Source organism: Cordyceps militaris, assembly GCF_000225605.1.
Source record: "Cordyceps militaris CM01 unplaced genomic scaffold CCM_S00002, whole genome shotgun sequence".
In the NCBI taxonomy this organism is placed as follows: Eukaryota; Fungi; Ascomycota; class Sordariomycetes; order Hypocreales; family Cordycipitaceae; genus Cordyceps; species Cordyceps militaris.
The window spans coordinates 338,730-365,569 of record NW_006271970.1 but is presented as its reverse complement, the minus strand read 5'-3'; the positions used below and the strand labels follow the sequence as shown (position 1 = coordinate 365,569).

Genomic DNA, 26,840 nt, shown 5'->3' with positions numbered 1-26,840 from the left:
CTCTGTGGAGGACTACGCCATTGCTGTCGACAAGAGAGGTGGTCCTGTTCAAGACTACGTAATTCCCGTCGACAAGCGAGGCGGCGGTGTTGAGGACTATGCTATCGGGGTCGACAAGCGAGGCGGCAGTGTCGAGGACTATGCTATCGCCGTTGATAAGCGAGGTTCTGTGGAAGATTACGCCATTGCTGTTGATAAGCAAGGCTCTGTGGAAGACTACGCTATTGCCGTCGACAAGCGAGGCGGCAGTGTTGAGGACTATGCTATTGCTGTCGACAAGAGAGGCTCTGTGGAGGACTATGCCATTGGGGTTGATCAGTGAGACAGACAGTACTGCTTGACGACGTACTGGGTCAGTATCTGAGCACACGCAGGTCTGCAGTGGCGTCTCCAAATAGAGTCGATAGTTTCACCTTTTACCAACAATAAACTGCCCACTCTTTCAATTGACTGGATTCAGCATAGAAATAGTGCTGGCCTGTGATCCGGTTAGTCAAGCTGGTCCAAGTAGACCATGTCGTCTTCGTACCAAGTAGCCGCTAGTTAGCCCTCCTCCAGAGGCTACAACCGCACAATCAGCACAGGTCAGGTAAAAATATACAATTATTACTATGCAATTTCGTCATGTTTATATGAGTTGAGACTTGAATCGGAGTAGATTGTCCAGGCCTAATGGATTCCATGTGTCGTCTTCAGCCTGTTCTCTTCCACCCAATGTGAGATGGCATCAAAGCTACGGCATTTATGCTCAAATCCCCAGCCCGTGCTTCCATTGTCCCTCGGAGGCGCTGGAAGCCACTCGAGCGTCGTGTCTCCAAAGCACATGATGGTCTGCCGCAAGTAGTCGAAGCAGTGCATCAAATGGGCGCTGCTTACTTGGCCGCGTCTGCCCTCGAGCGCGCTGTAGTACCCTTCCCGCGTCATGTACTATTGGGCTGTTAATTGTCTATCACGACAGGAGACAGGAAAGCGCTTACAAGACAGTGTAGCTGATGGAAGACGGACACCATGGCCTTTTGCTCGGCTACCGATTGGTCGAGGCCGGGTTGGTCGGGGATTGCAGTGTCGTTCTTTATGATGACAAATCCGCGCCCGACTAGCAAATTTTGGTCAGAGGAGACTGTATGGTGAGAAGAAGGAATAGAATGGGGATCACCTGGCATCAGCGCATTCCATGCTGTTTCCGACTCGTTGCTCAGGCGGTCTCCGTATAACGTCTTGAACTCGAACAGCGAAGTGGTCGTGACTGTGGAGTACTTTGATCAGCGATGGAGGAGGATGAGGTGGAAGAATTTGACGTACCCTCAGGCGGCCTCCATGAATTCTGCGACCCAAACTCTCCTGGCAGCTGCTGCTTGATGAATGCGGCAAGCAAGAGCAGATTCGTCAAGGCGAGCATGACGCTGATCAACCAGGGCGCGGTCAATCGGAAGAATCTGCACGTGTTTTCCCTTTCTCTTCCAGAAACGGGTCTTAAGGCAGCAAAATCCGCGTCTTCTACCCCATCTGGTAGAAGTGAGGCCCGTAGCGAGTCGCCATTGACGATGCTGTACTTGGTCGTTTTTGGAAACATTGTACTGGTAGAGTCCTCTCGTGTTGCTGCTTGGGCTGCCAAAGATTCGCTCCAGGACTATTCCGCCGGTCGCAAGTTCAATGCTAGGACGGTTTGGCATTATCTCTTGGGCGAAGCGCGACTTGCAGCCGGTGTCGCTCGTCGTGATGGCGCGCCTATGCTTGATGGTGGGGACGTGAGCGAGGCGCCAAAGTACCAGGACCAAGGGAAAGACTTGCACTATTTGGCGCGGCGCCATGCTGGCCTTGCAGATTGCTTGCGAAGAGACTCTTTTGAATTGTCACCGGTAATGTCGTATTCCCGGCGCCGAGTGCGAATACGGTGACGCCAATCGCTCCAAGGACATCCGCTGAATGAATCAACCCTGTGTGCTAGGTGAGAGTACTACTCAAACAAGTGCAGTGCATTCAATTTAAGCAAGCACCTAGGATGGGAAACATGATATCTTCTACTAGCGGTATTGCCAACTAGCTCTACTTTAACGCATCCTTGTTGTTGACGAGTCTGTGATCCTCAGCCCACGATCGAATCGTTTCGAAATCCTTGCACATGTGCACCGCCCCGGTACCGTCGGTGCCTGTCTTGTTCGTGTTTGGGTCCTGCCCTTCCAACGCGGTATCACCACAGCAGAGCAACGATTGCCTCAGATACCGGAAACAGTGGTCCACATGGTGATGCGCGCTGGCCTCTTCTCGGCCATGGTGATGATGGTCTACGTGGCCAGCCGGTCGCTCGCTGGTCAAGTCGTTGTATATGTCCATAATGGTATACTATAGAATAAAATCAGAGCCCAATAATGTGCCCTCTTGAAGCGGAGCCACGTACCAGACAATGAAGCTGGTGGAACACGGCGATGGAGTAGGCACTCTGTCCCAGAAACGGGATGGGGTCCGGGAGCTGATACTTTGCCGAGTCATTCACAGCGATAAACCCATTCCCCTCTGATGATTGCAATTTTAATTGTTAGACAGCTGTTGCGCATTTCAGATTTCCACTCACTCGGCATGTAGGATAGCCAATTATCCCTGGTGATGTTTCTCGACTGCTCGGATTCGTGGTCCACCGTAGCAAAGGCGTCTTTTCGGAACAAGACAGGTGTTGTAGGAACTATATAATATTAGCCACTAGCCAAGCTTGAGCAGTCTCTCCTGGAAATGTACAATTCGGAACGAGGTTGTTGAGCTCGCTGAGGAGTGCTGGCGGGCACCCTCTTGCTTCGCCCCATCGGACAAGTATTGTCTCGAGCACGATGAGCTCCAGACTACCGACCAAAATGCACACAGTCACAAAGACCGCCTTGCGCATGCTCCATGGCTGCCGCGTCGGGCGTTGCGGGCGCGCCTGGTGCTCGATGAGGAATTCGCTCGATGCGCGAGCGGAGCTGTCCTTGTCGAATGAGCGCGACATGGCCGTTGACGAGGTTGGCAAAGAAGCAGCTTCAACTGCGAATCTGAGTGGTTGGATATATTGTTTCGTGGATGGTCTTAGATAGTGCCAGGATCTGGGACTATGCAAACCCGCATAACTAGAAGAATACAGAAACCGGCTGAGAGACCGGCGCCGGGGTCCCGGACCAGTCATCGGCGACCCATCTAGTGAGGCCGCTCGCGCCAAAGCTGGCGCAACTAAGCAGATCTGCATCAAACCAGAAAATGCGGGTGCGAAGAAAGTATTGGGACTGCTATACCAGTAGAATCAGCAATGCATGACGTAGGACCTGCAGAATAATCACCCCGATGATAGCCGTTGCTGCATCTCGCTCGCGCCAACTTGTAAGTGAGGCGCACAACACCTGCTGGACTCGGTGGCCGTCACCATTTTCATGGAAAAATCCAAGTCGTACGAATGAGCACCAGTGACAATTTTGCCGAAGTCTGCGAGCCTCGCGCACTTGCTGAAACATGGGCTTAGAAAGCTTAAAAGCACGGCTCAAAGGATACAGGGCGCTGTACACACTCCCCAACGATGCGGACAAGGAAGAGCAAAGGGAGGCCAAATTGTAAGCTTTTGCAAGTCTCTATTCCCGGCTATCGAGCTGACACGTCTGGAAGCTCAGCTTGGCGGCTCGTCTTGGCCACGCTACCCGGCCTCGTGCTTGCCGCCGTGGTGTGCTCCGTCTTCTTCGCGGCCATGGCGAGCGTGCGCCGTCCCGCGCCGTCCGCCTGCACGGATCCAACGATCCGCCAAGAATGGCGTGCCTTGACGCGAGCGGAGAAGCGCGAGTTCATCCGCGCCGTGAACGTGCTGGCACAGGTCCCGTCCAGGTGGCGGGAGAACGGCACTGTGTACGATGACTTTGCCGTGTTGCACGGGGCGATTGGATCATGGGGTGAGTGTGCCGGCCCTGTCCTGCTGTCTTGATTCTGTGCTTACTGTATAACGCAAGCAAAGCCCATCGGTCGGCGTCGTTTCTTCCGTGGCATCGGTACACGCTCATTCTGTACGAAGCGGCGCTTCGGGAGCATGCCGGTTTCAAAGGCCATATCCCGTGCGTCCAGTCGCAGCTCTCTTGAATATCTATTTAATGTTTTTTTTTTCTGACTGTGTTTGCTCCTGCAGGTACTGGGACTGGTCTCTGGACTGGATGGATCTGGCCAACTCGTCCATCTGGAGCAGCGACGATGGCTTCGGCGGCGACGGCGACCCCAGCGGGCCCGTCGTCGTCGGGGACGGGCGCTGCGTCCTCGACGGGCCATTTGCCCATCTCCGTCCCATCTTGTACAACCACACATTTACGCAGCACTGCCTCGCGCGCGGCTTCCACGACGGCGAGACCATGGGACGCCTGTCCGGCGAGGCGTACAAGCCCGAGAAGATGGGCGAGATACTGCGGGAGCCCACGTACAAAGGGTTTGCGCGGCAGTTGGAGATTTATCTGCACGGCTCCCTCCACCAGTCTGTGAATGGAGACTTTCAAGCCATGACGGCTGCGAATGGTGAGTCATGTCTCATCCATGGAGATCCGATTTGCTAACGAGGGCGACCAAGATCCTCTCTTTTATGTGCATCACGCACAGCTAGATAGGGTCTGGTGGCGATGGCAGCAAATGCGTCCCGGGGTGCGACTGTTTGAGTACGAGGGCAAGCACATGTTCAACTCGACCGGCCATGCCTCCTTGGACGACGTTTTACTGTATGGGGGCTTCGCAGAGGACATGCCCGTGGCCAAGGTCATGAATACCGAAGGAGGGTTTCTCTGCTACAAGTATTGAGCTCTACAGGATATAAATATACCAATGCACAGTAGTACGCGAATGAACCAAAGTACATCTTCATCAGGCGAAGACGAGAACTGGGAACTATGTATTGAGGCTGTTCGTAGGTGACAATCAGAACGCATTGTGCCCGTTCCCATTCACACACTCCACCTGGGCTTGACCAGCCTCGACCTCTGCAGCCGCTCTCTCGCCATCCCGAGCAGCGCGGAGCCTCACAATCGCCTCTCTCACGCGCTGCTTCTCCCTCTTCCACGTCGGCGTGTGTCCCTGCAGCAGCTCCATGCCGTGCTGCCGTCTGCCCGCATTCACCCACTCCACCAAGTCGCGCACGTACTCCTCCTCCTCCTCCTTGAGGGCGTGCAAGTAGCGCCCGAGGCCCTTTCGCCGGACGCGCTCCCGGTACTCGTCGCGTCGCGCGGGTTCGGGCGGCAGCGGCGCGACGCCGGCGAAGACGGCGGCCACGGCCACGGCCTGGAACTCAAACAGCGAAAAGGTGCTGGAGAAGAGCGGGAGCCCGACAAAGGCCAGCGTCGGGTCCGGGATGTAGAAGATGTCGCGGTGCAGGTTGTGCACCTGCCCGCCGTCGGTGGTGAGGAGCCGGTCGCCGGCCGCGGCGGGCGCGACCGCGCTGTCGTGGTACTGCGGCAAAAAGGGCAGCGTAAACTGGTAGCCGGTGCAGATGATGATGCTGTCGATGCCGAATATGGCAGCGCCGTGGCTCAAGTGGATGGTGAAGGGCGCGCCGTCAAGCGCCGTCGTTGGCGCGGGGTCGACGGTAATCGCCACCGCTTCGGCCACCCGCGTCGCGTTCTTGGGGAGCACACTGGCGGGCATATCGGACATGCCGTTTCTGGTGCTCTGGAAGATGCTGCGCGCGCAACGGCCAATGTCCTTGGCAATGTCTGTGGATGATACACCACCGCCTATCAAGAGCACATCCTGACGTAGCGCCATTAGCATACATATTCTTGCTTTTTGCCGGCTGGCTCAGTTTCCGTGGCTACCTTGTTCTCATACTCGGTGGCATTTCTGAAATACTTGGAGTGTTTTATCCGTGTAGGATATCGAGCCTTGGCATCAGCAAGGCCGGGGATGTCTGGAATCCGCGGGGCGTGGTAGTGACCAGATGCGACCACCACTGCGTCAAAAGTCTGTTTCCAAGTCATCATCATCATCACCAAACTGCAGTCTCAATCAAGTCACTTACCCAAATATTTTGTTCTGTCGCGTCCTTAGCCTCACAGTCGTCTTCCTCAAAGAGCGCCCACTGCACACACCATTCCGAGTCGCGCTTCCACATGCGCGTCACCAGCGCGCCGTACACCGTGACTGCACTTGTTCCCGTCTTTGCAGCTGTTTCCTGGATGTAGTCCTTGATCACAGAGTGACTCACGACTCTCGGTGTGCCTTTTGGCCAAGCGTTGAGCGTGACTTGCATGAGCGGCGTGTCAATGTTGTTTTGTAAGCTGTCATAGCAAGGCCTGCCAGGAAACGATGAGCGGAGGTGTTCGATGCGCAGTATACATGGCTCAAAACGAACCCGGGTGGCGCATGAAGCAGTCGTCGTCTTTCTTTGCTCGTGGATATTTCTCCGGGACCCGGTAGTTCATCTGCATCCTCGGGCTTTACACACGGGTACTGTGGTTCAATCGCCGTCTCGCTACTGTGTATCCTAGACAAGATTTAACTATGAATTTGAATGGCATCGTACTTTGTGAGAAAATTACCATATTCCCCCAGCTTCGCTACTTCTCTCAAACACAACCACCTCGAGTCCGGCACGGAGGAGATGCGCCGCGCTCACAACGCCACTGATCCCGGCCCCGACGACGGCCACTCGTGGCATTTTGCGTGGTTGTATGGGTGGTTGGATAAACTTCAAGGAGCCTGTACTCGTTAGGCAAATTAAGTCCCCGGAGAATCTTCAGCTCCCCGCACGACAACCGCTGCATGATCGGGTGGACGCGGAGCAGATTGCTAGGGCTCAAGGAGGATGGGATTGGTTGCGTTGCTACATCTCTCTATCAATCCACTAACAGACAATTATCACCCTACACGGTGAAATTCCAAGGGAAATTCCCTTTCCCGTTCATTTACGACAATTGGCGCCTACGTAGGCGCCGCCAACCTCTCACTAGTTACCCTGCAGTTCCAAGGCTTGTCAAAGTACGACACCAGTTTGGTAACTGAGGATGGCAGGGCTAAGACTCAAAATACTAGACTGAATTTGATCTTCATACTATTCTTTCATGTGTGGCGCCGTACGGAACACTAATTGGTTGCTCCAAATGCATCCCAGTGCTTCCGACTTTAGTGGCTGCTTGTCGTGGCGTACCTACATGCAACCTTGTGTATTTCAACTCTAGACTTTTGGCAGTGCCTAACTATTTTGTCCAAAATCGCGCCTCAGCCCAATCAGGAGAATTCTCCAGTTCTTGACTGCTCCTTGTACCGCTTCCGGAGTTGCTCCTTTGCTGCAAACCAATTTGCGGAAAATCCATCAATTGGGACCAGGCCGCGACCAGTTCTCGCCTTGTTCATCCACAAAACAAGGTCATTTACGTAAACCTCTTCCTTGCTAAGAAGAGAGTGGAACTGTTTACCCAGACCGACCTGTTTTACCTTGTCCTCGTATTCCGCCCGCATGTCAGTCTGTTTTGGCAGGTCGACAACACCAGAGAAGACTTGAGCGATGGTGATTGCCTGAAAGTCAAACACGGAATGCGTAAAGGTGTAGGTGGGAAGCCCGGCAAAGGCCAGCGTTGGGTCAGGAATATAGAAGATGTCCTTGTGGAGGTTGTGCACTTGGGTGCCGTCCGTCACCAAGATGACATCGTTGGCATCCTGGAGCCGCATGTTGTCGTCGTGGTGATGCGGAAAGAAAGGAAGGCTGATGTGATAGCCGGTACAGCATACTATAAAATCTAGGCCACGCAGAACTTGCCCGTCGGACATTGTGGCCGACACTGGCAGTGGCTCGTCGTCGCCAAGAACATGGTCGGTGTCGTCGACTTGCAGAGAGACAACCTCGGCCACGCGACTTGCGTTTTTGGGCAGCATTCGAGGGTCTAGGTCAAATCCGCTGTTTCTCGTGCTTTGGTATATGTGTCGTGCCGCGGTCATGTCTTTGGCAATATCGACCGAGGACACGCCTCCGCCAATCATGAGAATAACCTTGCAAAATCCCCCCGCGTCAGCGTCATCGAATTTCGTACTTTTTGAAGCAACTGACTTTATCGCAGAAGCGCTCGGGGCGTCTGTATTGCTTCGAGTGCATGACTCGAGACGGATGAAGCTCCCTGGTTCTCGAGAGGCCGGGCATGTCAGGGACACGAGGGGCGTGGTAGTGACCCGTCGCTACCACCACTGCGTCAAAGGACTTTCAGAGCAGCAGATGAGCAAGTATGCAATCCATATTCAGCTCCTCAACATACCGACTGATGCTCCACCTCCATGAGGCCGTTTTCATGGGGTTTCGGCTCTGTCGTCCATGTCACGACCCATTTCTCGTTGACCTTGCTGACCTCCTCCACCCGCGCACCGTAGACTGTGGCACTGTGGACGCCATGTTTGAAAGCGATGTTCTGAATGTATTCAAGAACTCTCTCATGCGATACGTATTCGGGGGTAGACAGCGGCATGCCGAGCAGCGAAACCGCCATGAGCTGTGTGGGCACATTTGTTCGGAGATTCTGATAGCACGGCCTATTGTCGGGCTTAGTCTTGGAAGTTTCTGTCCTAGCCCTTGACTTACCCTGGCGGAGCACGTCGGAGAGCGATATCTTCGGCATCATTGTGGCCCGGCCCCGGCGCATCGGCCTGCGATGGCTTCATGGAAGGAAAAGGTGGGTGAAGGGATGGTCTCTCATCATACAGCCTGGTCTCCCTTAGCCGCTATCATTCTCGCACGCAATTGGGATTCGAATGTACCAGACGCCGCCAGAGGCATCGTTGCGCTCAAACACTTGAACCTCGATACCGCAGGCAATGAGATGGGCAGCTGAAAATACACCACTCGCTCCCGCGCCAAGGATGGCGACGCGCCGGGGTGAGGATATCGTCATTGCTCGGTATTGGAGATCCCGAATGGCTTTTCAGCTTCAATACGAAAATTGCAGCGATTCGAGTGCGATTTTCCCTAAGTTGGGACTCGGCGCTGAGGTCAGGCACCTCGGCGCCAATTTGGCGCAGGCCCAGCGGAGGGGGAGCCAAAATATTTTTCCAATGGTTCGTGCTTGTGACGGCGGATACTCTCAGTATTTTCAGGAAAAGGCTTACCAAATATACATTCAGATACCTACAATGGCATTTGCGACCTCTCACAATGGCGTCAGTGGAAATGTCAACGATCTCCTCGACACGAGTCCACAAAACGCCGTCAACATCAACGAGATCAGAGCTCGATTTCCGGGTCTACCCGAGGGAACGGCGCTCTTCAATAATGCTGCAGGGACTGTTGTTCTAAAGGACGCAATAGAAAGGTATACGCGTGTCTTTGTCTCGGTATGCGACATGGTAATTGAGGTATGCTGACTGTAAATGCAGCGCCAGCAAGCTAATGCAGTCGATGCCAATGCCTGGAGGGTCAGACACGAAGAGCATGGAGGCGATACATGCATACCAGAAGAACAAGACTACAGTAGCTGGATTCCTGAATGCTGGTACAGATGAAATCAGTAAGTAAATATGGACTGGCCACAGACGCCACAGCTTTCTTCTGTTGCGCGTTCTGATGGACACCTCGGTTCTTAGCATTTGGTCAGTCAACCACTTGCTTGTTTCGCCTACTCGGCATTTCCCTCAAGCCGTTGTTGAGTAGTGACTGCGAAATCGTCTGTTCGACTCTGTGCCACGAGGCAATGGCCAGCGCTTGGATTCGCCTGGCCCGCGATTTGGGCGCCACGATCAAGTGGTGGTCGCCGAACCAGGACGACCCGGACGACCCGCGTCTCAGCCTCGAGAGGCTGCAGCAGCTCTTGACGCCCAAAACGCGCATCGTCACCTGCAACCACGTGTCCAACGTCATCGGGAGCATCCATCCGATCCGCGCGGTCGCCCGTCTTGTCCACCAAACCCCGGGCTGCATGCTCATGGTGGACGGGGTGGCGTGCGTGCCGCACCGGGCCGTAGACGTCAAGGCGCTCGAGGTCGACTTCTACTGCTTCAGCTGGTACAAGGTCTTTGGGCCCCATCTTGCGACGCTGTATGCCAGCCGCCGGGCGCAGGACCGGTACATGACGAGTCTGAATCACTTCTTTGTTCCGTCGGGCTCGCTCGACGGTAAACTCGCGCTGGGCATGCCCTCGTTTGAGATGCAGAGCATGTGTGGCCCCATTGTCCGCTATCTGCAGGATTTCGTCGGCTGGGAGACGATTGTGAGGCAGGAGACGCTGCTGACCAGGATCGTGCTGGACCACCTGCTCAGCAAGCCGGCCGTCTACCGCGTCTTTGGGCGGCGCGTGTCGGATCCGACGCAGCGCGTGTCCATCATCACATTTGAGGTCCGCGGTCAGCAGTCGGGGGATGTCGTGTCCCGCATCAATGCGAGAAATCGGGTCCGCATTGTGGCGGGGGAGTGTCTGGCGCCTCGTCCGACACGGGACGTCCTGAAGCCGGAAAGCAGCGATGGGTTGATTCGGGTGAGCATTGTTCATTATAATACGGTACAGGAGGCTGAGACTCTATGCGACGAGCTTGACTTGGTCCTCGCGGAGATGCAATCCGAGGTTAGATCGCCGTCATGGGCAGCTGAGAAGAGCAAATGAGCCTAGGTTCTACAACACTCTCTTGGCGATGCAAAGTAGACTTCGCTTGGAGGGCTAGTTAACTTGATAAAAGGAGAAACAACACGAGTATTATGCCCATCTGAACCAGTTCTAGCGTAGGCTGGTTCCGGGTGTGCCAGTTTTTACACTCGGCCCACCAAATACTGTCACCACGGTCGCGAAGAGCAGAATGAAGCCCTGGGAGGCCGTCCAGGCTCCTACCATTGTGCCTCTTTTTGTAGTCTTGCGCTTGGTCTCTATCGACGGTATATTGGGCGAACTGCGCCAGCCGCGGACGTGTGAGCAAGCGTGGTCGAGGATCGTGTAGCGGTGCATCAGGATCTAGTCCGAGTAGCGGCACACCGAAGCCGCACGATACATGCACCTGTCCGATGCCAGTCGTCAGTTGACTCCCGTGCAAAACGCTTTTGTGTAGGGTTGTAGTAGTTGGACCTTGAAGATGTTGAGCACGATTATGGCCCGAGCGGCCATCAAGTCTTTGCCAGACATCGTCTTTAGCCACAGGCCATAGTCGGGGTCGTCGACCTCAACAACAACGCCCGTGCAGTAGAGGCGCAGGATGCGGGGGACCTTGTCAAAAGAGCAGAAGAGCATCGTCACCCGGCCATTCTCGCGAACGTGGCTGATGGTCTCGCACCCGGTCCCGATGGAGTCCAGATAGGCGACCTGGCTGGGGCTGATGACGGCGAGGGACGACTCGGGCAGCCCCTTGGGCGAGATGTTGATGTGGCGGCCTCGCAACGGCGCCGAAGCCACGAAGAAAACGGTCTGGCTGAGGGCCCATTCTCTCAGACTGTCGGAGAGCGTGGTACCTGGTGGACTCATTGTCTTCCGTAGGTGCGATCTTTCTGTGATGAGCGGCCGGTCGTTTGAGCGTTGGTGAATGCCACCCGCTTGGAAATTGAGTCCGGCCCAGACGAGCGTCGCCGCGCCAAAAGTCACAAGAGGCGAGGCGCGAGGATCGAGGATGGTGGGCAGACGTGGTGCATCACGCCGCATACGCCACTTTCTCCATGTTGTATGCCTAAGGTTCTTTTGCGTGGACATGGGCGGGGACCATGGGCTCTACCAGGCCCAAAGCCCCGTTGATTTACACCAGAACACATACTTTGGCCGAGTTAGATTTCTTGACGTGCCTGCCGCCCGGAGCTTTCTCAATCCAGCCTCATCTGCCGGCGGAGATTTTGTATGATCGCTCTTGTGCACCAGTCTGTCCTGGCCACAGCATCTCGCAAGGTACTCACTCTGTGAGTCGGCCTCCCAGGTACCATCCTCTTGCTACTCGCCAAACGGCCGCGTCTCGTCATCTAGGTCCCCATACGTCACACATTCGGCAGTCTTGTGGTACTTGAGTCAGGCTTTCTATAGTGAGTTAATAAGGCAGAGTGGCGCATTGTTGAATAGTAAACTGCAATGGCTGTCTTGTGATAGAACGTCACATAGTTTATACCAGCTCATACAGACCTAACGCTAGGGCTTCCCTTGTCCTTTAACTTGAAACGTCTCCAAGTATTAGCTGTGGGTAGCTCCTTAGTAGAAATTTTAATTGAGTTTGTTTCGCTACATACAAGCCCGCTACGGCCGGCCGAGCTTAAACTCCAATGGAGAACTCCATACAACGACCGAAGCTTAACAACAAGATGGAAAGAAAAAAACGAATAACTGCAAGCCATCTTACAGATGACTTACTAGCAGGACTGGGGGGGGGGATCCTTATCATCGAAAAGCGCTTCACACATTCTTGTGCAAATGGCAGCGGTTGCGCCACCCACAAGAGGAATTTTACCAACCAATTCCTGGCAAAGAGGAGGGCAACTAGCCTTCAGCATTTTACCCGGTATCTTACAAGTTGCTTTGCAGTTTGTGTAGCTTTTCTCGCTTATACCCATCCACTTGAGAGGCTTGCAAAAGCTGTAGATGCAAAGGCCGCTTGGGAGACCTTGGGCTGCTTGGCTCTCAAGTGTGGTATCGCTCTGAAGAGCGATATCGCTCTTGAGTGCGGTATCTGGCTCTGCGACCAATGGTATGGCTCCTGCCAACTCAAGAAGAGCGACAAGGCCAATGATGACCTTCATTCTGCTCGATTTGAAGCTGTTCGTAGGAGTGATGCAAGGCGAAGTATGGACTGTTGCGCCAGGATGTCAGCTATGCATATCAAGCATCGGAATGATAACTCACGAGGCGAACTGGGTTTTACTCGCTTCACAGTTTCCAAAGCACAGTTGATGCTAGAGTCGATGTAGTGAACAATTCTACTGATGAGCCCATGATATAGCCATGCCAGGAGAGTGGCAGCCGGACTGGCCGGACTGGTCAGCAAAGCGCATATGGATTGATAAGCATATGGATTCACGAGCGCATATAGATTCACGAGCGCAATTTATGAGCGTGATATGCGCATATTACTGCCAATCTACTCGTATACGGCGCTGTGTCAAGCACTTCCTCTTCTTACACAACTACAGTAGTGCATGAGAATGGCCGATGCGGGTGGCTATATCACCCCACCCCTTCCATAGTTGTCGCAAAACATCAATATTTGACGGACAATAACGGCCGGTTACATCCGATCGTGCTGTTTGGCGGGGTAAACGGCCGTCGGACCTGGCCGATGCAGAGCGGGCGCAGTTTCCCCTATTTGCCAAAGGATGAGACCCTTGTCATCAATTCCAGCAAAAGTCCTGGCAAGGGATAATTCAGAAAGTCGTATCGCGGCGACGGGACAGAGGCTCCTTCACTCAGTAATCAAAAGGTCAAGAGGAGGCGAAGAAACAGGACCCAAAAGAAAGATAGAAAGCATAATTTTATACTAATAACGGCAAAAATAATTGTCGGGAAATTACTACGAATAAGGAAGATGAAAAGAGTTACATGAATAACCAGCGGTTTACTTTGTTATTTTGTCCACCGAATAGTCTCAGTCTCATCTTATTCAATACATTTCGACGGGGCTTTTCATTTCTGGCGGGCGTGGCAGATCACACTTGATATGTTGATATGGTTGTAATTTTACTCCAATAAGATTCTTCTACCGTTGAGTTTTTCGCCCTAATAAGTAATTGCTTCTTTCGTTTTAATACATCCTGAAAGCACCAAACATTTGTACTCTCTTTCTTCGCCGCGTTCGCCATGGCCGCGCCTGCAGCAGCACCAGTCTCTACCACAACGGAGCTAGCATTTGCCTCGTGGAATGAAGAAAAGCCTACGACTATTGTACTTCTCCATGGAGGTTTCACCTGCCGTCTCGAGTTTGACCTCGTCATCCCGCATCTCTCCGACTTCCATGTCCTCGTTCCCGACCTCCCTCTGCATTCCGCGTCACGCCATGTGAAGCCAGGAACAATCAACAATTCGGCTTTCTTAGTCGCACAACTAATCCAGTCGCATGCCCATGGCGGAAAAGCCCACGTCGTTGGCGTTTCCATGGGTGGCTACGTCGGCCAGTGCCTGGCACTCGAGCTGCCTGACATTGTCCTGTCGCTCTTCGTTACCGGTGCTGCTCCCCTGGCTGGAAAGCGCTTGTTCAAGGCTCGCTGGCCACGGCTCACCTATCTCACCATGCTGTTTATGCTCAAAGTGAAGCCCATCTCGGAATATCGCGCGCGGAGCTTAAAACAGGGCGTGGTGCTGAGCGAGCAGCTGCTCATGGAAATGAGGGACAATGTTACTTGGGATGTCGTCAGAGATATGTTCCCGTGGATTTTGGAATTTGAACTGGATCACGTGTTTGCCTTGCAGGTGCGAGTCCTCTTGATTGCGGGTGCGAAAGGAGATAATGTGCCCATCATGGAACGAACGGCCGAGGCGCTGATGAGCAGAAGAACCATCTACAATGAGGCGTGGCCCGAGGATGGTTCGGGAGCAGTCCTGATAAGGGACGCAACGCACGGGTGGGATATGCAGTTCCCAGAGCTCTTTGCTCAGGGCGTATCGGCTTGGGTCTTGGGAGAGGACTTGCCCAAGGAGTTTGAGAGACTGTACCTGTAGCAGAGGCAAATTGAGCGAGGTTGGCAGTACATTGGATGTAAAGGATCAGGGGAATTAGAACAACTATTGACAAGATAGTAGGGATAGTTAAAAAAAATTAGAAGACAAGGAAGTTAATAAATAGTAAGAAAATATAGTAAGAATAAGGAAGAGGTTAGTATTCCCAACCGGCGGGTTACTTTCTCCCTGGTGGCAGGCTACGGCCGTCGGCTATGAAAATATATATATAGCGAGAGTCAAAGAGCATAAAAATAAATCTCAATTCATGAGCGAAGTAGCTATTAAAAACAGTTTGGAGTCGAATAAGGATTGCTACACCGAGCCTGGTGGGGGTTCATGCACCTGTGTAGATTAACAGGCTACTAATGGTGACTCTTCCGAATCCGTGCTGTCGCAGTTTTTCCCGACCACGATGACAAGGAAACTCGGCTACGACGAGGACGTTGATACACTCGGGCGCAATACCTGCCTTGCCCAAGAGACGAAGCACGTCACAAAGCGTGTTGCCGCTTGCCAGAACATCGTCCACAACCACCACCGACCGGCAATTGGAGAGGACACTGTCATCGGCGCCTATTCTCGCCTCTTTCGTGTCCTTTACCGGCGACGATGAGATATGCGATGTCGATTTGACAATGGAGAGCGTGGTTGGAGGAAGCTTGCCCGCATGGCGGATGACTGCCACGGGTTTGCCGACTTCCGCAGCCAACGTCGGCGCGAATAAGAAGCCGCCGGCCTCGCAGCAGGCAATGGCGTCAATGTCGGCCCAGTCGCCCGTGAAATGGGTTCGCAGCAGCGCCGTGCACAGCGCCAGCCCGCCCGGCTGCTGCACAATGTCGAGCACGTGGCGGAACTGCATGCCCACGCGCGGAAAGTTGGGCACCACGCGGACCATGCCCTGCAGCCGCCGCAGGTCCTCATGCACAAAGCGCACAAGGACGCGCTCCGCAAAGCGCTGCACGGCCTCGTCCCCGGTGCCCTCGTGCTGGAAGCGGAGGGTGGGCATCCAGGCGCTGCTCTCCGCATCGTCGTCGCCGTCACCCGCGTCCTCGTCCAGGAGCTGGCGGCGGGCCTGCCGCGTCTCACGGCTGGCGGTAACGCGCACTTCGATCAGGCGCGTGTGCGGCACCAGATGGGAAAAGCGCGCGACCGGATCCTCGTCTCGCATCCCGGTGATGATGAGCACGTCCACGTCGGCGGACGCTTCGTACACTGCGCGCAAAAAGTGGTCTTCCCGCAGTCTGGGCTGCAGAAGCAGCTGGTCTTGGAAGAATCGTGTCAGCGCCAGCCGGTGCTCTTCCTTGTACGCGCGGTCGTGCCGGAGACGAGCCAGATCGGCGCCCGTCGCTGCGGCATACTCCTGCTTGGTCGCGTCGCTGATGCTAATCACCCGCGCCTGGAGCCCTTCTGGCGTCTGTTTCATGATCGTGCCAGCCCACAACTCGCTGCAGTAGTCCTTTCCAGCACCGTGTTTGCCAGTGGTGATGATGATGAGCCGGTGTTTTGGTGCCTGGCTGAGAAGGGGACAGGTATATGCCAGCACGTTGAGCGGATCTTGACTTCGTTTAAGACAGGCGAGGCGCAGCCGGTTTGGCCCAAACGCGTGGACAGCTAGACTTTCATCTCTGGGATCTGGGCCCAGATCGGCACCATACACTCCGGTGCTGAAGGGTAGCAACTTGTTGGCAACATGGTACACCCAGTCGACTGCCGCTCGAGCAGTGGCAGTTCCGTCTTGATCGCGAGGCCAGACACCTGTGATGACGCAGGCATATGTCCAATTTCTACAGCCAAAGGCAGTGGCATGCACCGCGACTTGAGCTGCCGCGCCGCCGGCATGCAGCAGATGTAGATAACAGAGTGGTGAGGGCCGATGCTCAACGGCTGTGAGTAAAAGGTCTGGTACATCAAGCTCCCCAATTTCACGCAAGAATATGCATCGCTTGAACGAAGAGGTCTTTCCTCCGCTGTGACCACCATGCAAGGTGGAAATGTACATTTCAGTGTCATACAGCCCAACAACATCAACCGATTTGCTGCACTGCTCAGGTCCCAGAAAGGCCGTCGCAGCCAACGGCGGAGCAGTCACTGGCTGAATGCCTTGAGCAGCATCGGAGCACCTGGACAGGCTCACGGCGATGCATAGCCTATCGGCGTCGTAATAGAGAAATACATCGGCAGAGGAGTTCCTCGGCAGCTCGTTTGCAAGGGCCGGGCCAAAATCTGCGAGTCGTTGCCTGGCATCTGGCGTGTGGAAGAACAGCGTGTTCCATTGCCAAATAGAATAGTTCATGGCTGCCGAGGCTCTGAACACGACACTGATTACTATACCAAAGTTTGTGCCTGCGCCTCTGAGCGCCCACAGCAGGTCGGCCTCGTTGTCTGGTCGGACGGCGCCGTCCGGCTGGCATTGACTGGGCACCTGGCCGAGGAGCAGAAAGCGACCAGACTTGACGCTCACCATAACCGCGCCGACGACAACGTCGCAGGTGAGGCCGCGGAGCCTGGCCAGGTGATTAATGCCGCCTTGGAGCCAGAGTCCGGCACCAACGCTGGGGCACGACCCCAATGGCACTGTCAGGCCCACTGTCATGGCTTTTTTGATAATATCCTCAGTTTTGCAGCCAGCGCCTGCGACAACCAAGTCTTCTCCGAGACCGGTCTTCTCCTTGCGGACAATCTCAACGCTGTTGAAAGCAGCCATGTCGACGGAGACGACGTTGGGCTGCAGGCAGTGTCCACCGTGACTGCCGCCGATGACAGCGAGAGTGGTGCGGTGCTTGAGAGCCCAGTACACGCATTTCTGAACTTGGCATGGCTCTGTCGGTCGAACGACAAAGGCCGTTCGATGTCGGCGGGCTTGCCGGTTCTTCACTTGACGCCCGACAACCAGGGGGACTTGTGCCGTCAGCTCTGGCAAGGCCGTTGCATCGCGCGTAAATGCCATCATGATTCCCGGGTCTCTGAACAAGAGATGGCCGGGGTGTGCTTTATCGCGCATACACAAAGTGCGGCAGATTTGTCGCCATCCAAGCTGGGTATTCTCGTCATCCTGAGTGAAGCCGCCTGCGATCAAGCAGGCAAAATGGTCCAGAGGCTTGTCTTCATCTGGGATAGACACGATCCCAGAGGGGAAAGAAGCCGTGTGGCGGCATACCAAACCATCGACGGCGAGGCTTGTGTCGCGGTGAAAAACGATGACCATGCCGCTGTCCACCTTCTCATTGAGCATTCCCAGGGCTTGGGTTATAAACTCGCTTCGTGGCTTCATGCCATACATGCTGTGGCAGAAGAGAATAATGTCAAACTTGTCCTCGCCTTGTTCGTTTTCCTCGGGCTTGTTTGTGAACGGTTTGACATGGATTCGGGGTGAATCGCCCAGCGATGGGAAAGGCACTTCCGTTGTCGAAGTAGTCAGGAGCCATTTCTCCAGCATCGAAGCATAAACACGGTTTGGCTCAAATGCTGTATACCTTCCGATGCCCTGTCTCAATTGCAGAGGCAACTGTCCCAGGACACTCTGGGGCCCCGGTCCAATCTCCAACACTGAGATTTGGACGTTTGGTCTCTGCACAGCTTCCAGTAGACGAGAGAGCTGAGGGATGATGAAGGATTGATAGGTAGACTCTCTTGCACCGTCCAGTAAGATGCCAAACGCAATAGAGTACTGGCTGTCAGATAGTGGCTGTTGATGCAGCGCTCGTCTTCAACGCGACTTTCAAGTCATCAAGGGTCGCCATGCTGGAAGGCCGGGAAGATCCGATTGTCTCGGGTCTCTGCGTAGCTTTTGAGGCGAAACAATTTGAAAGACTTTGGTACAACTCCATAGGAGGCGAGAGTGTCCAGTTATACAGTCAACCGCCGAGCATAACTTCTACGGGGGTGCGGTATCGGATCGGGTTCGCGGCAGTGTAACTCGGGCAGCATCATTTGTGTAATGCACTCTGCCTATTTTTGCCTGATCAGAGATGTATTTTTTTCAATATTCAGGGTGCTTGTACCACCATGTTCCGGTATTACTCCTGAAATGTGCTTTCAGCACCTGCGATGATGAGGTATATAAACCTGACGAAGTGAGGGCTTTCAGTCTCAACTGTGGCGTCTTCCTTTACTGGTGAAAGTTGCGCTGTAAACTTGACTTCTGGACGCACTTTGACAACAAGATTTGGATCAGTTTGGGGACTACAGGCCGCCCACAGCCAAAAAAGAAACACTGGCAGTGCCAAGTCTTGATCTCACGATGGATGACCTCCACCAGAACCACCATGACAGTTGCTCCGACGGGCCCCCTCCAACGACCAGTGTAGCCATGGTCAAGTTTCCTACTTCTCAAGACCAAGACCCAGCAATTGAAAAAATTGCGTGCGCTGTGAAGCAAATTCTGGAGGCCCTGGGCGAAGACGTCGGTCGCGAGGGACTGGAAAAGACGCCAGAGCGCGTCGCCAGAGCCATGCTCTTCCTCACCGGTGGCTACAATCTCGACTCAACGGCCATCCTCCAAAAGGCCATCTTTAATGAAGATCCCAACAGCTTCGTCCTGGTCAAGGACATTTCCTTTTCGAGTCTATGCGAACACCACCTCGTTCCCTTTGTTGGCAAGGTATGGAACTCCTCTCGGCCGTTTTCCCCCTTCGTTTCTGACTGCACACACAGGCCCATGTTGGGTACATACCGAACGGAAAAATTGTCGGCTTGTCCAAGATCGCGCGAGTGGTCGAGGGCTTTGCGCGCCGACTGCAGGTACAAGAGCGTCTCACGACGCAGGTGGCACAAAGTCTCTTTGACGTGCTGCAGCCGCATGGCGTGGCCGTGGTGATGGAGGCAGTGCACTTTTGCATGGTCATGCGAGGTGTTGAGAAGACATCGGCGTCCACTACGACGACTGCCTTCGTAGGGGGGTTTGAGGGCCATGGACACACTAAAGAAGACTTCTGGCGGGCTCTTGGCAGGTAATCGAAATATCCATCTGTCAACTACAAGAAGAAATATACAACCTTGTATATAGATATCAGCTCTGGTTGTATCTTCGACTCGCTTGCGCTCAGCTGCGTCTCGCCCATTTACAGGATGGGGAAGGGAGATGCATACCCCCGTGCGCAAAGCCAGCCTCGTAGAGGGACGCAGTGGCTTCGAGCAACTGGCTGCTCAGCCTTAGAATATCCTGTGGCTCCAGGCGGTCGCTGCAGAGTAGTCTGTAAGGATATGCCGCAGCTACGGGCCCAAAAAGTCGACGATACATAAATGGGAGCCATTAGGACCGTGGTGGAGGAACTAGTCGTAGAGCGTGGGGGTGAAGGCATTTTGACTATCCTGGAGTGCTTCGAGAACCATGACTTCGCGCCTCGGGTCGCCGTTGGCACTAAAATTCGCTTTCAGAATTTTCAAAACCCCTTACCTATCGTCTCTGCTGCTGATTTGGCGAGGGAAGCGGGCAAAAACAGGTAAAAGGGAAGCCGTGCGAACGTACTGCGTGTCCTGGACGAGCCAGACCGTGGAAAAGCCGTCAAAGCCAAGCTTTTGCACGACTCTGTGTCGGCCGTCTTTGAACTTTTCACCAAGCCAGACGGTATAGAGGCCGCCATAGTAATAAGAGCCTAGATCTTCCTCTACGGGTTGTGTGGTGAATCGTTTCATGGCACCGAAGCAAATGGTGATGGTTGCGGATGTTCAGCACGCAGCCATAACTTGGCCGCTAACTTTGACGAGCTGATAGAGCCCTAGGTACGGCAGTGTAAGGTAAAGTGTGTCATAAGAAATTAGACCGTGTATCAGTAGTTAGTTACTTGCCGTTGCATAGGTACCTAGGTACTTGTCAGGCACTTCCTGTGTGCCTACCAAGCAATCCGAGTACAGTGCCTCCAGGTAATTCCGATCAATAAGCCAAAGTATAGAGGCCTAGAGGTCTATCTCTGTCTGAAATACCCTTGGTCGACCGTACATGGAAATAAACTGCTCTGCAGAAGGCGCACATCGTTGTCCACAGTCGCCTACCAGGTGAGACTTGTGCCAGCATGCGACAATCTATTGTGCGATCCTACCATGGGGAAACATGCTGCTCAACAAGACACGAGAGATTAAATACGTACATGTCAGGTAGGTCATTACTCCGGCTCAATGGCGGCCTTGGAGGTTCCGAGGCCGTGCCTGCTCGCCCGTGTTCGGGACCGGGGCGAGCCGCACAAGTTGGTGTGGTACAAGATTCAGCGCTGCCAAACGAGTCGAGATACCATTGCTTCGACATGATCTATCACAAAAACCCTTGTTTACAAAATATGTGATGATGCCTGTCTATTGGCCACTCCGCTCCCCTGCACCAGGCTGCAGCTCAGCTCGGCTCGGCTACAACCTTCCCCTCTCCTGGGCGCCTACGGACAACTCAAGACTACCAAGCACTCATTCTCTGAGCATTGCAGGAAGCGATTCGAGATTTGTTCTGTTCTGCAACGATCGCACCAATGGCGGTTCCTTCTGAAGGTTGTGAAGAGTGCGGCTTGCCTGAGATATGGCTCTGTGGCCGGGGTGAGTCCGGAAGCTTCACCGTCGATCCATGTTGGGCGACTAACTATCTCCAAAGACGGCATACGACACCAGTTTCAGCAGCCATTATCTGCTCTCAATCTGGAGCAACGGGACGAATGTTTCGCACTGGTGTATGTTGACAACAAGGTGGTGCACCAGACACTTGGCTAATAGTTTGACAGATTTGCGCGGGCAAATACAATTACTGAATGCAAATCCTGTCGAGCCGAGTTGGCCAGGCGATTCTCTGTCCCAACGTTTTGGTGGACGCAATACTGCAAGAGGGCCAATGGGTACTTTGGCTCACAAGAGATTGTACTTGGCGGCGACAGCCCTCCAGGAATTAGTGAGTCTGCGTGTCCTGACGACTCGATATCGAACCAGTCTAAACATGACAGCCACTTGGGCACGCTTCCTGATTAAGCTTGTGCAGGGAGGCGACGATTATACGTGGATAAAGCTCAACATCATGACACACTCTTTATCCGCAAAGAACCAAATCATGATGGTGTTTGATGCTACCGAAAGCACCCGAGAGCGGCTTCTCGCGTCTCTCATGGACGACGGCCGAAATGAAGAAATGACGGATCTATTTTGGATCTATCACCGCATCTTGAATGATGTAATGGACCTGCATGATCAATCTATATGGGGCTTGAGGACCCATGTTCGAACGGTAGAGCGCTCATCCTCGGAGAGGTCGCTCTCGGACAAGTCGTCGGCGGAGAGCACTGCAGATCGGCCAAATTATCGCAAACTACATGATCTTGCTCGACACGCCATCCACATTGCGGAAACTACTGCAACAACCATCAACACCATCCACGGAATCGTTGCTGCGCATGGTGAATACATGAAGAGTGCCAGTACAGACGCATCAGACTCTTTCCAGAGCATCGCGCGGCGCGTCCAGAATCGCCTCCTTCTTTACAGCCAAGTCGCACTCGGCCTCCAGAACAGGGCCGTGGCAACCAAGGACAGACTACACAATGAGATACAGCTCTCATTCAACATGGTGACGCAGAATGACGCTGCGACGACCATCGACATTGGTCTCATTGCCAAGGAAGACAGCACAGTCATGAGGAAGATTGCGTACCTCACAATGGTGTTTTTGCCGGCCACTTTTGTCTCGGCCATTTTCAGCACGTCGTTTTTCAACTTCAACCCCGAGCTCGAGAGGTGGAGGGTGTCGGAGATGTTTTGGGTCTACTGGGCGTGTTCAGCGCCGGTGACTCTGGTGGCAATAGCTTCGTTTCGGTTCTGGGGACGCGCTTGAAGGCAAGGATGAAGGGCCTCTAGATATTGTGGTTAAATTCATATTCATATCCAAGATTTCCATCCAAGAGTGCCATGTGCAAAGTATTGCTTAGTTGCACACACTAATAAAGGAGAGTGAGTGCTGGCCGGCACATGTGTTGTGTGGGCTCGAGAGAGCCCTCATGTACCCTACAGTTGTCGAGCTCTACTAGGGTGACTTCACGGGTCCTTTTATAATATTGACTTCTCTAACATGTTTTTTTTTCATGTATTGTTGTCATCTATAACGAACAAACCATGATCGTCTCTATTAATCTATTCATAAAACTATCTGATTTTATGTACCTGTCCTCCAGTCACCGGTTTGGAGCGACGCAGCACACGACTCGCCGACAGACGGTATATCGGTAGCGCTCCATTGCCAATAAAAAAATCACGAGGTAAAGGCAAAAGCAAACACAGGCAAAGTCAACTTTCGACGTATCCAGAAAGGACGAAGGAACATGCCGAGTTATTCGCGTCTTGGTAATACTCTCGCTGGTATAGGTCAGCGCCCTAACCGGGCCGCTTTCGGAGGGCGGCTCGCAAAGCACCGCCCGCCGTTGAGACCCCCCTGTAATGTGTAGAATTAAATACTAATTAATAGCATGATAGCATCTGGCACTGTGCAGTTCCCTGCAAGACGCTGCCCCGCCTACAGTGCCCGAAAAAAAAACTGCACACCCCGCCATCCCACCATGGGACTGGGCTCGCTTTTATCTCTGGGCCAGGCTTTGCGATTTCTTTCGTTAGCCTTACAAATACACATCTCAAGAGGGGACGCCCGGACTTTGCCGTATCTTCTCCCATTGCCCTCGCCCTACCCTCGCATTTAAAGACCAGAACGAAAACCCTCACAACCAAAACCCCAAAAACCCCATTGCTCCATCCCCCGCCATTCACGCCAACAACCGCTGCGTTCTTCGCCACCCGCGCACACACTTCACACAGACACACGACCACGACCACCACAATGGCTCCCTTGATCGCGACCATCGACCCCAACGACGACGCCGTCTTCAGCAGCCCCGTCGCCACCAAGACGACGACGATGACGACCAGCCAGCGCGCCCTGCTGCTCGCCCCGCCGTCCCTCGCCTCGCACGCCGACGCCCTCGCCCACGTCCTGACGCAATACGACCGCAGCATCACCGACCTGCAGATGCTCGACCGCCTGTCCGCCGGCCTTGTGCAGCTGCCGCGCGCCCACTACGACCTGATCCTCGTGCTGTCCGACGCCCCCGCCGCCACGCTCGTCGAGTCGCTCGCGCTGCTCGACCGCGCCGTCGTCGGCGCCATTGCCGAGTCGCTGCGGCCCAAGGGCCAGCTGCGCGCCGAGCGCCCCGCCGAGAACCTCGAGACCGCCGCCGCCGCCCTCGCCAAGGAGGCCGTGCTTGCCGGCCTCGTCGGCAGCGGCGCCGGCGGCTTCGTCAAACCCGACTACGGCGACAATGACGGCGTCGTGTCGCTCAAGCTCGGCGGCTTCCGCAACAAAAAGGCGGTCCAGGCTCCGGCTCCGGCGGCGCCAGCTGTCGGCAGCACCGTCCTCAACAACGGCACCAAGCCTACTGTGCCTGCCGGTGTGGGCTTCGACTTTGGCGACGACCTCGACGATGACCTCATTGACGAGGAGACCCTCATGACCGAGGAGGACCTGAAGCGCCCCATCAACATCCGTATGCTGCCACCTCCTTGACCCCCCCCCCCCTTCCCCCACTCTTTCACTAACAAGATAATCCCGTCACACACAGCTCTGGAGTGCCAACCCAAGCCCGGCAAGCGCCGCCGCGCCTGCAAGGACTGCTCGTGCGGGCTAGCCGAGCGCCTCGAGGCCGAGGACGCCGCCAAGCGCGCCGAGGCCGACAAGACGCTGGCCAGCTTCAAGCTCGCCGCCGACGACTTGACCGAGGTCGACTTTACCGTCCAGGGCAAGGTCGGCTCGTGCGGCAACTGCGCGCTCGGCGACGCGTTCCGCTGCGACGGCTGCCCGTATATTGGCCTGCCGCCGTTCCAGCCCGGCGAGGAGGTTCGCCTGCTCAACAATGATGTGCAGTTGTAGAGGGCAGCTTGATAGGCATTTTACCGGCGTTTTATTTGTTTCAGACTGGGGGCGTTTCTTCCATTGATGCCGCCGCACTAGGCTTTTTTTGTTGGGGTTTACATGGGTTGGTCGTCGTATCTGAGGAGAATAAGATCTGGGATCGACATAAAATGGGATTTTCAAAGATATACACCGGGACAATGGTACGTCCCCTGCAAGACGGGCGTTGCATGGCGAAATGAGGGTAGAAATCAGCAAGTCATTCATCAGATTCATAACACATGTTTCAATTTTTGATTCTATGTAACCAATAAAATGCAATGTACTGACTCCATACCCTGTCCCGCGCAGTCGAACTGCACAACCCCCGAAAACAATAGGTCGACTATTCCCAGACAAAAAGAAGGGAATCTATTTAATTCTCATCGCGAGGTCTGCTTGCCTGCTTACCGTTATTGCCGTCCTTCGCTGGTCTCGCGTTCTCCTCATCGCTGTCCTCGCCCACCGAGTATTTGTTAGTAGGTAGGGTGTTGCTCTGTAGGCCGATACCCTCTTCCTGCGCCTCAATGTCGCCGCCGGCGGCGTGACGGCGGGAGCCCACCGGCTCCTCGGAGCGGAGAGCGCTGTAAGCGGCGCCCTTGCGCCGCTGGCGCCAGACAAAGAAGATGAAGCCCAGCGCGCCGAGTATGACAAATACGAGCGCGACCTCGCCGGAGCGCTGGTATGCGGCCCACTTGGCCTCTTTGAGCTTCTGCCTGACAGCCTCCTCGCTCTCCTTGGGGTTCGCAGAGCCACCGACGGTGGTCTCGAGGCCCTTTTCGCCATCGATGCGGCTGTCGGTGGGGGCTCCGCCGATGCTGCTAATGTCGACGCCCATGAACCGGTCCAGCATGTCGCGCGAGCGACGCGGGTAGTCGAATGGGACCATGTGCGAGGCGTCGGCGAAGACAACGTAGGTGAGGTTGCGGGCGCTCTGCCAGAAGCCAGCATCCTTGCCTTCAAAGGTCCAGTTTCGACGAGGAGCCCAGTTGCCGGGTGTTACTTCGAAGCCCTTGCCGCCGTTCCAGTCCAGGTTTTCAATCAGGTCCTCGGTGCCAATATGGTTGCAGATGAGATCTTCAGCGCCGGAGAAAATCAACACGGGAATCTCCGACAGGAGCTCAGGCATGAGCTCGACAGAGGGCTTCGAGGTCTGAGGACGGAAAGCGACGCCAACGCCACCGTTGCACTCTTGCCATCCAGTCTTTTTCTCAGAGTTGATGTTCAACGCGCTGACAACGTCGTCGCGCCGCAAGAAGGGGGTGACGGCGCTCAGATCCGGAGGCCAGTTCATTCCGCAGCTGGGGTACGAGTCTTTGAGACGGACGTCGTACATGTTGATGCATTCCTGATCGCCGGCGCCCTTTGTTCTGCTCGCGAGAAGGAGCTCCGTCAGGATCTCTTCGCACTCGGGGTAGCTCACCTTGCCAGGGTCGCTTGCCATCATGGTGTGGCAGTTGCGCTCCATGCCCTTGAGCTGTTTTCCGGCGTCCGAGTCCTTGTCGACCAGGCCTTTCTGGAATGCGTATTTTAGATACGAGTCGTACTGCTCGTTGGGAGACATCCATGGGTTTCCGAGCAAGATGCCTTGCAAGCTCCATTTGTCGGGCCTCTCCTTGTTTCGGTCGAGTATTGCTCGCGCAATGTGGGGGATATGTTGTCCAGCATAAGACTCTCCAGCTATATAAATCTAGATCTCGTTAGCATACTGAAGTAGTGGTATTGACCAAGTGCTCACATCATCGTGGCTGTACTCGGGGAAGATGGCAAAGAATTTCTCCAGAAACTGGACAAACTGGCTCGCCATTTCCGTGAGTTCGTGTACGTAGCTATCGGTATTGGTGTAACTGAACCCGGTTCCGACAGGGTTATCGACAAAGAGGAGATTCGCAAATTCATTCCATGATCCGTTATTGACAACGAGCGTATTCTTGTCCTTGACACGGTACGGGCCGATTTCCATCAGTGCGCCGTCTTCGGAGCTGCAGCCCGGTCCGCCATTGACCCAAATAACCGTTCTCTGTTTATTTGCAATGTGCTTATTCTGGAAATGCCAGAAGAAGAGATTACCGTTGCTGTCGGGATTGATTTCGATATGTCTGTGATAGGAGCTTGCGTCAGCGCTTGTTTCGGGGCTTGGCGGGGAACTTTCGGCGACAGCTGCGCGCGCGACTCACCCGGCATGCATCTTCACCGGTGCCTGGTCCTCAGGGATACCGGGGAGGTTATGGACGTAGTACTGAGCGGCCGACTTGTCTGCCGCGGCTGCCAGAGGGCCAAGAGCTAGGACCGCGGCGGCCAGCCATCGTCGAGGTCCCCGGAGGGAAGCGGCGAAGGCCATTGCGGCGCTTGCGACGGCGTCGGTGCGAGCTTTGTGA

At 54.6% G+C, this 26,840-nt stretch overlaps 15 protein-coding genes across 15 annotated transcripts; 6 read left to right on the top strand and 9 right to left on the bottom strand.

The window, feature by feature from the left end:
* Positions 1–669: 669 nt before the first annotated feature.
* CCM_02060 (uncharacterized protein) lies at positions 670–1,399 on the bottom strand (the record flags this gene model as incomplete). The annotated part of the gene is made up of 3 exons (XM_006667214.1): positions 670–927; positions 978–1,246; positions 1,303–1,399. The coding sequence occupies 3 exons, from the start codon at positions 1,397–1,399 to the stop codon at positions 670–672; spliced, it is 624 nt and encodes a 207-aa protein (XP_006667277.1).
* Positions 1,400–2,046: 647 nt separating this feature from the next.
* On the bottom strand, positions 2,047–2,980 carry CCM_02059 (uncharacterized protein; the record flags this gene model as incomplete). Its single annotated transcript, XM_006667213.1, has 4 exons — positions 2,047–2,343; positions 2,399–2,514; positions 2,573–2,680; positions 2,734–2,980. The coding sequence occupies 4 exons, from the start codon at positions 2,978–2,980 to the stop codon at positions 2,047–2,049; spliced, it is 768 nt and encodes a 255-aa protein (XP_006667276.1).
* A 494-nt stretch (positions 2,981–3,474) lies between these two features.
* Positions 3,475–4,785, top strand: CCM_02058 (tyrosinase, putative; the record flags this gene model as incomplete). The annotated part of the gene is made up of 5 exons (XM_006667212.1): positions 3,475–3,572; positions 3,625–3,902; positions 3,965–4,061; positions 4,133–4,509; positions 4,562–4,785. 5 exons carry the CDS (start codon positions 3,475–3,477, stop codon positions 4,783–4,785), a joined length of 1,074 nt encoding a protein of 357 aa, XP_006667275.1.
* Positions 4,786–4,902: 117 nt separating this feature from the next.
* Positions 4,903–6,229, bottom strand: CCM_02057 (FAD dependent oxidoreductase; the record flags this gene model as incomplete). The annotated part of the gene is made up of 3 exons (XM_006667211.1): positions 4,903–5,730; positions 5,796–5,942; positions 5,999–6,229. The coding sequence occupies 3 exons, from the start codon at positions 6,227–6,229 to the stop codon at positions 4,903–4,905; spliced, it is 1,206 nt and encodes a 401-aa protein (XP_006667274.1).
* Positions 6,230–7,206: 977 nt separating this feature from the next.
* CCM_02056 (dimethylaniline monooxygenase, putative) lies at positions 7,207–8,855 on the bottom strand (the record flags this gene model as incomplete). The annotated part of the gene is made up of 5 exons (XM_006667210.1): positions 7,207–7,965; positions 8,024–8,170; positions 8,226–8,496; positions 8,546–8,668; positions 8,722–8,855. The coding sequence occupies 5 exons, from the start codon at positions 8,853–8,855 to the stop codon at positions 7,207–7,209; spliced, it is 1,434 nt and encodes a 477-aa protein (XP_006667273.1).
* A 238-nt stretch (positions 8,856–9,093) lies between these two features.
* Positions 9,094–10,556, top strand: CCM_02055 (NRPS-like enzyme, putative; the record flags this gene model as incomplete). The annotated part of the gene is made up of 3 exons (XM_006667209.1): positions 9,094–9,272; positions 9,337–9,467; positions 9,544–10,556. The coding sequence occupies 3 exons, from the start codon at positions 9,094–9,096 to the stop codon at positions 10,554–10,556; spliced, it is 1,323 nt and encodes a 440-aa protein (XP_006667272.1).
* Positions 10,557–10,958: 402 nt separating this feature from the next.
* Positions 10,959–11,624, bottom strand: CCM_02054 (pyridoxamine phosphate oxidase family protein; the record flags this gene model as incomplete). The annotated part of the gene is made up of 1 exon (XM_006667208.1): positions 10,959–11,624. The coding sequence occupies one exon, from the start codon at positions 11,622–11,624 to the stop codon at positions 10,959–10,961; it is 666 nt and encodes a 221-aa protein (XP_006667271.1).
* Positions 11,625–12,168: 544 nt separating this feature from the next.
* Positions 12,169–12,938, bottom strand: CCM_02053 (uncharacterized protein; the record flags this gene model as incomplete). Its single annotated transcript, XM_006667207.1, has 4 exons — positions 12,169–12,205; positions 12,267–12,702; positions 12,756–12,877; positions 12,931–12,938. The coding sequence occupies 4 exons, from the start codon at positions 12,936–12,938 to the stop codon at positions 12,169–12,171; spliced, it is 603 nt and encodes a 200-aa protein (XP_006667270.1).
* Positions 12,939–13,706: 768 nt separating this feature from the next.
* On the top strand, positions 13,707–14,564 carry CCM_02052 (alpha/beta hydrolase fold-1; the record flags this gene model as incomplete). Its single annotated transcript, XM_006667206.1, has 1 exon — positions 13,707–14,564. One exon carries the CDS (start codon positions 13,707–13,709, stop codon positions 14,562–14,564), a length of 858 nt encoding a protein of 285 aa, XP_006667269.1.
* A 334-nt stretch (positions 14,565–14,898) lies between these two features.
* On the bottom strand, positions 14,899–18,304 carry CCM_02051 (phosphoribosyl transferase; the record flags this gene model as incomplete). Its single annotated transcript, XM_006667205.1, has 2 exons — positions 14,899–18,235; positions 18,276–18,304. 2 exons carry the CDS (start codon positions 18,302–18,304, stop codon positions 14,899–14,901), a joined length of 3,366 nt encoding a protein of 1,121 aa, XP_006667268.1.
* Positions 18,305–18,804: 500 nt separating this feature from the next.
* On the top strand, positions 18,805–19,517 carry CCM_02050 (GTP cyclohydrolase I, putative; the record flags this gene model as incomplete). Its single annotated transcript, XM_006667204.1, has 2 exons — positions 18,805–19,164; positions 19,218–19,517. The coding sequence occupies 2 exons, from the start codon at positions 18,805–18,807 to the stop codon at positions 19,515–19,517; spliced, it is 660 nt and encodes a 219-aa protein (XP_006667267.1).
* A 318-nt stretch (positions 19,518–19,835) lies between these two features.
* Positions 19,836–20,198, bottom strand: CCM_02049 (uncharacterized protein; the record flags this gene model as incomplete). The annotated part of the gene is made up of 2 exons (XM_006667203.1): positions 19,836–19,923; positions 20,032–20,198. 2 exons carry the CDS (start codon positions 20,196–20,198, stop codon positions 19,836–19,838), a joined length of 255 nt encoding a protein of 84 aa, XP_006667266.1.
* Positions 20,199–21,019: 821 nt separating this feature from the next.
* CCM_02048 (uncharacterized protein) lies at positions 21,020–22,362 on the top strand (the record flags this gene model as incomplete). The annotated part of the gene is made up of 4 exons (XM_006667202.1): positions 21,020–21,083; positions 21,139–21,214; positions 21,266–21,429; positions 21,482–22,362. The coding sequence occupies 4 exons, from the start codon at positions 21,020–21,022 to the stop codon at positions 22,360–22,362; spliced, it is 1,185 nt and encodes a 394-aa protein (XP_006667265.1).
* A 993-nt stretch (positions 22,363–23,355) lies between these two features.
* On the top strand, positions 23,356–24,441 carry CCM_02047 (anamorsin family protein; the record flags this gene model as incomplete). Its single annotated transcript, XM_006667201.1, has 2 exons — positions 23,356–24,058; positions 24,134–24,441. The coding sequence occupies 2 exons, from the start codon at positions 23,356–23,358 to the stop codon at positions 24,439–24,441; spliced, it is 1,011 nt and encodes a 336-aa protein (XP_006667264.1).
* Positions 24,442–24,838: 397 nt separating this feature from the next.
* CCM_02046 (pheromone processing carboxypeptidase KexA) lies at positions 24,839–26,803 on the bottom strand (the record flags this gene model as incomplete). The annotated part of the gene is made up of 3 exons (XM_006667200.1): positions 24,839–26,152; positions 26,201–26,561; positions 26,640–26,803. The coding sequence occupies 3 exons, from the start codon at positions 26,801–26,803 to the stop codon at positions 24,839–24,841; spliced, it is 1,839 nt and encodes a 612-aa protein (XP_006667263.1).
* Positions 26,804–26,840: the final 37 nt, after the last annotated feature.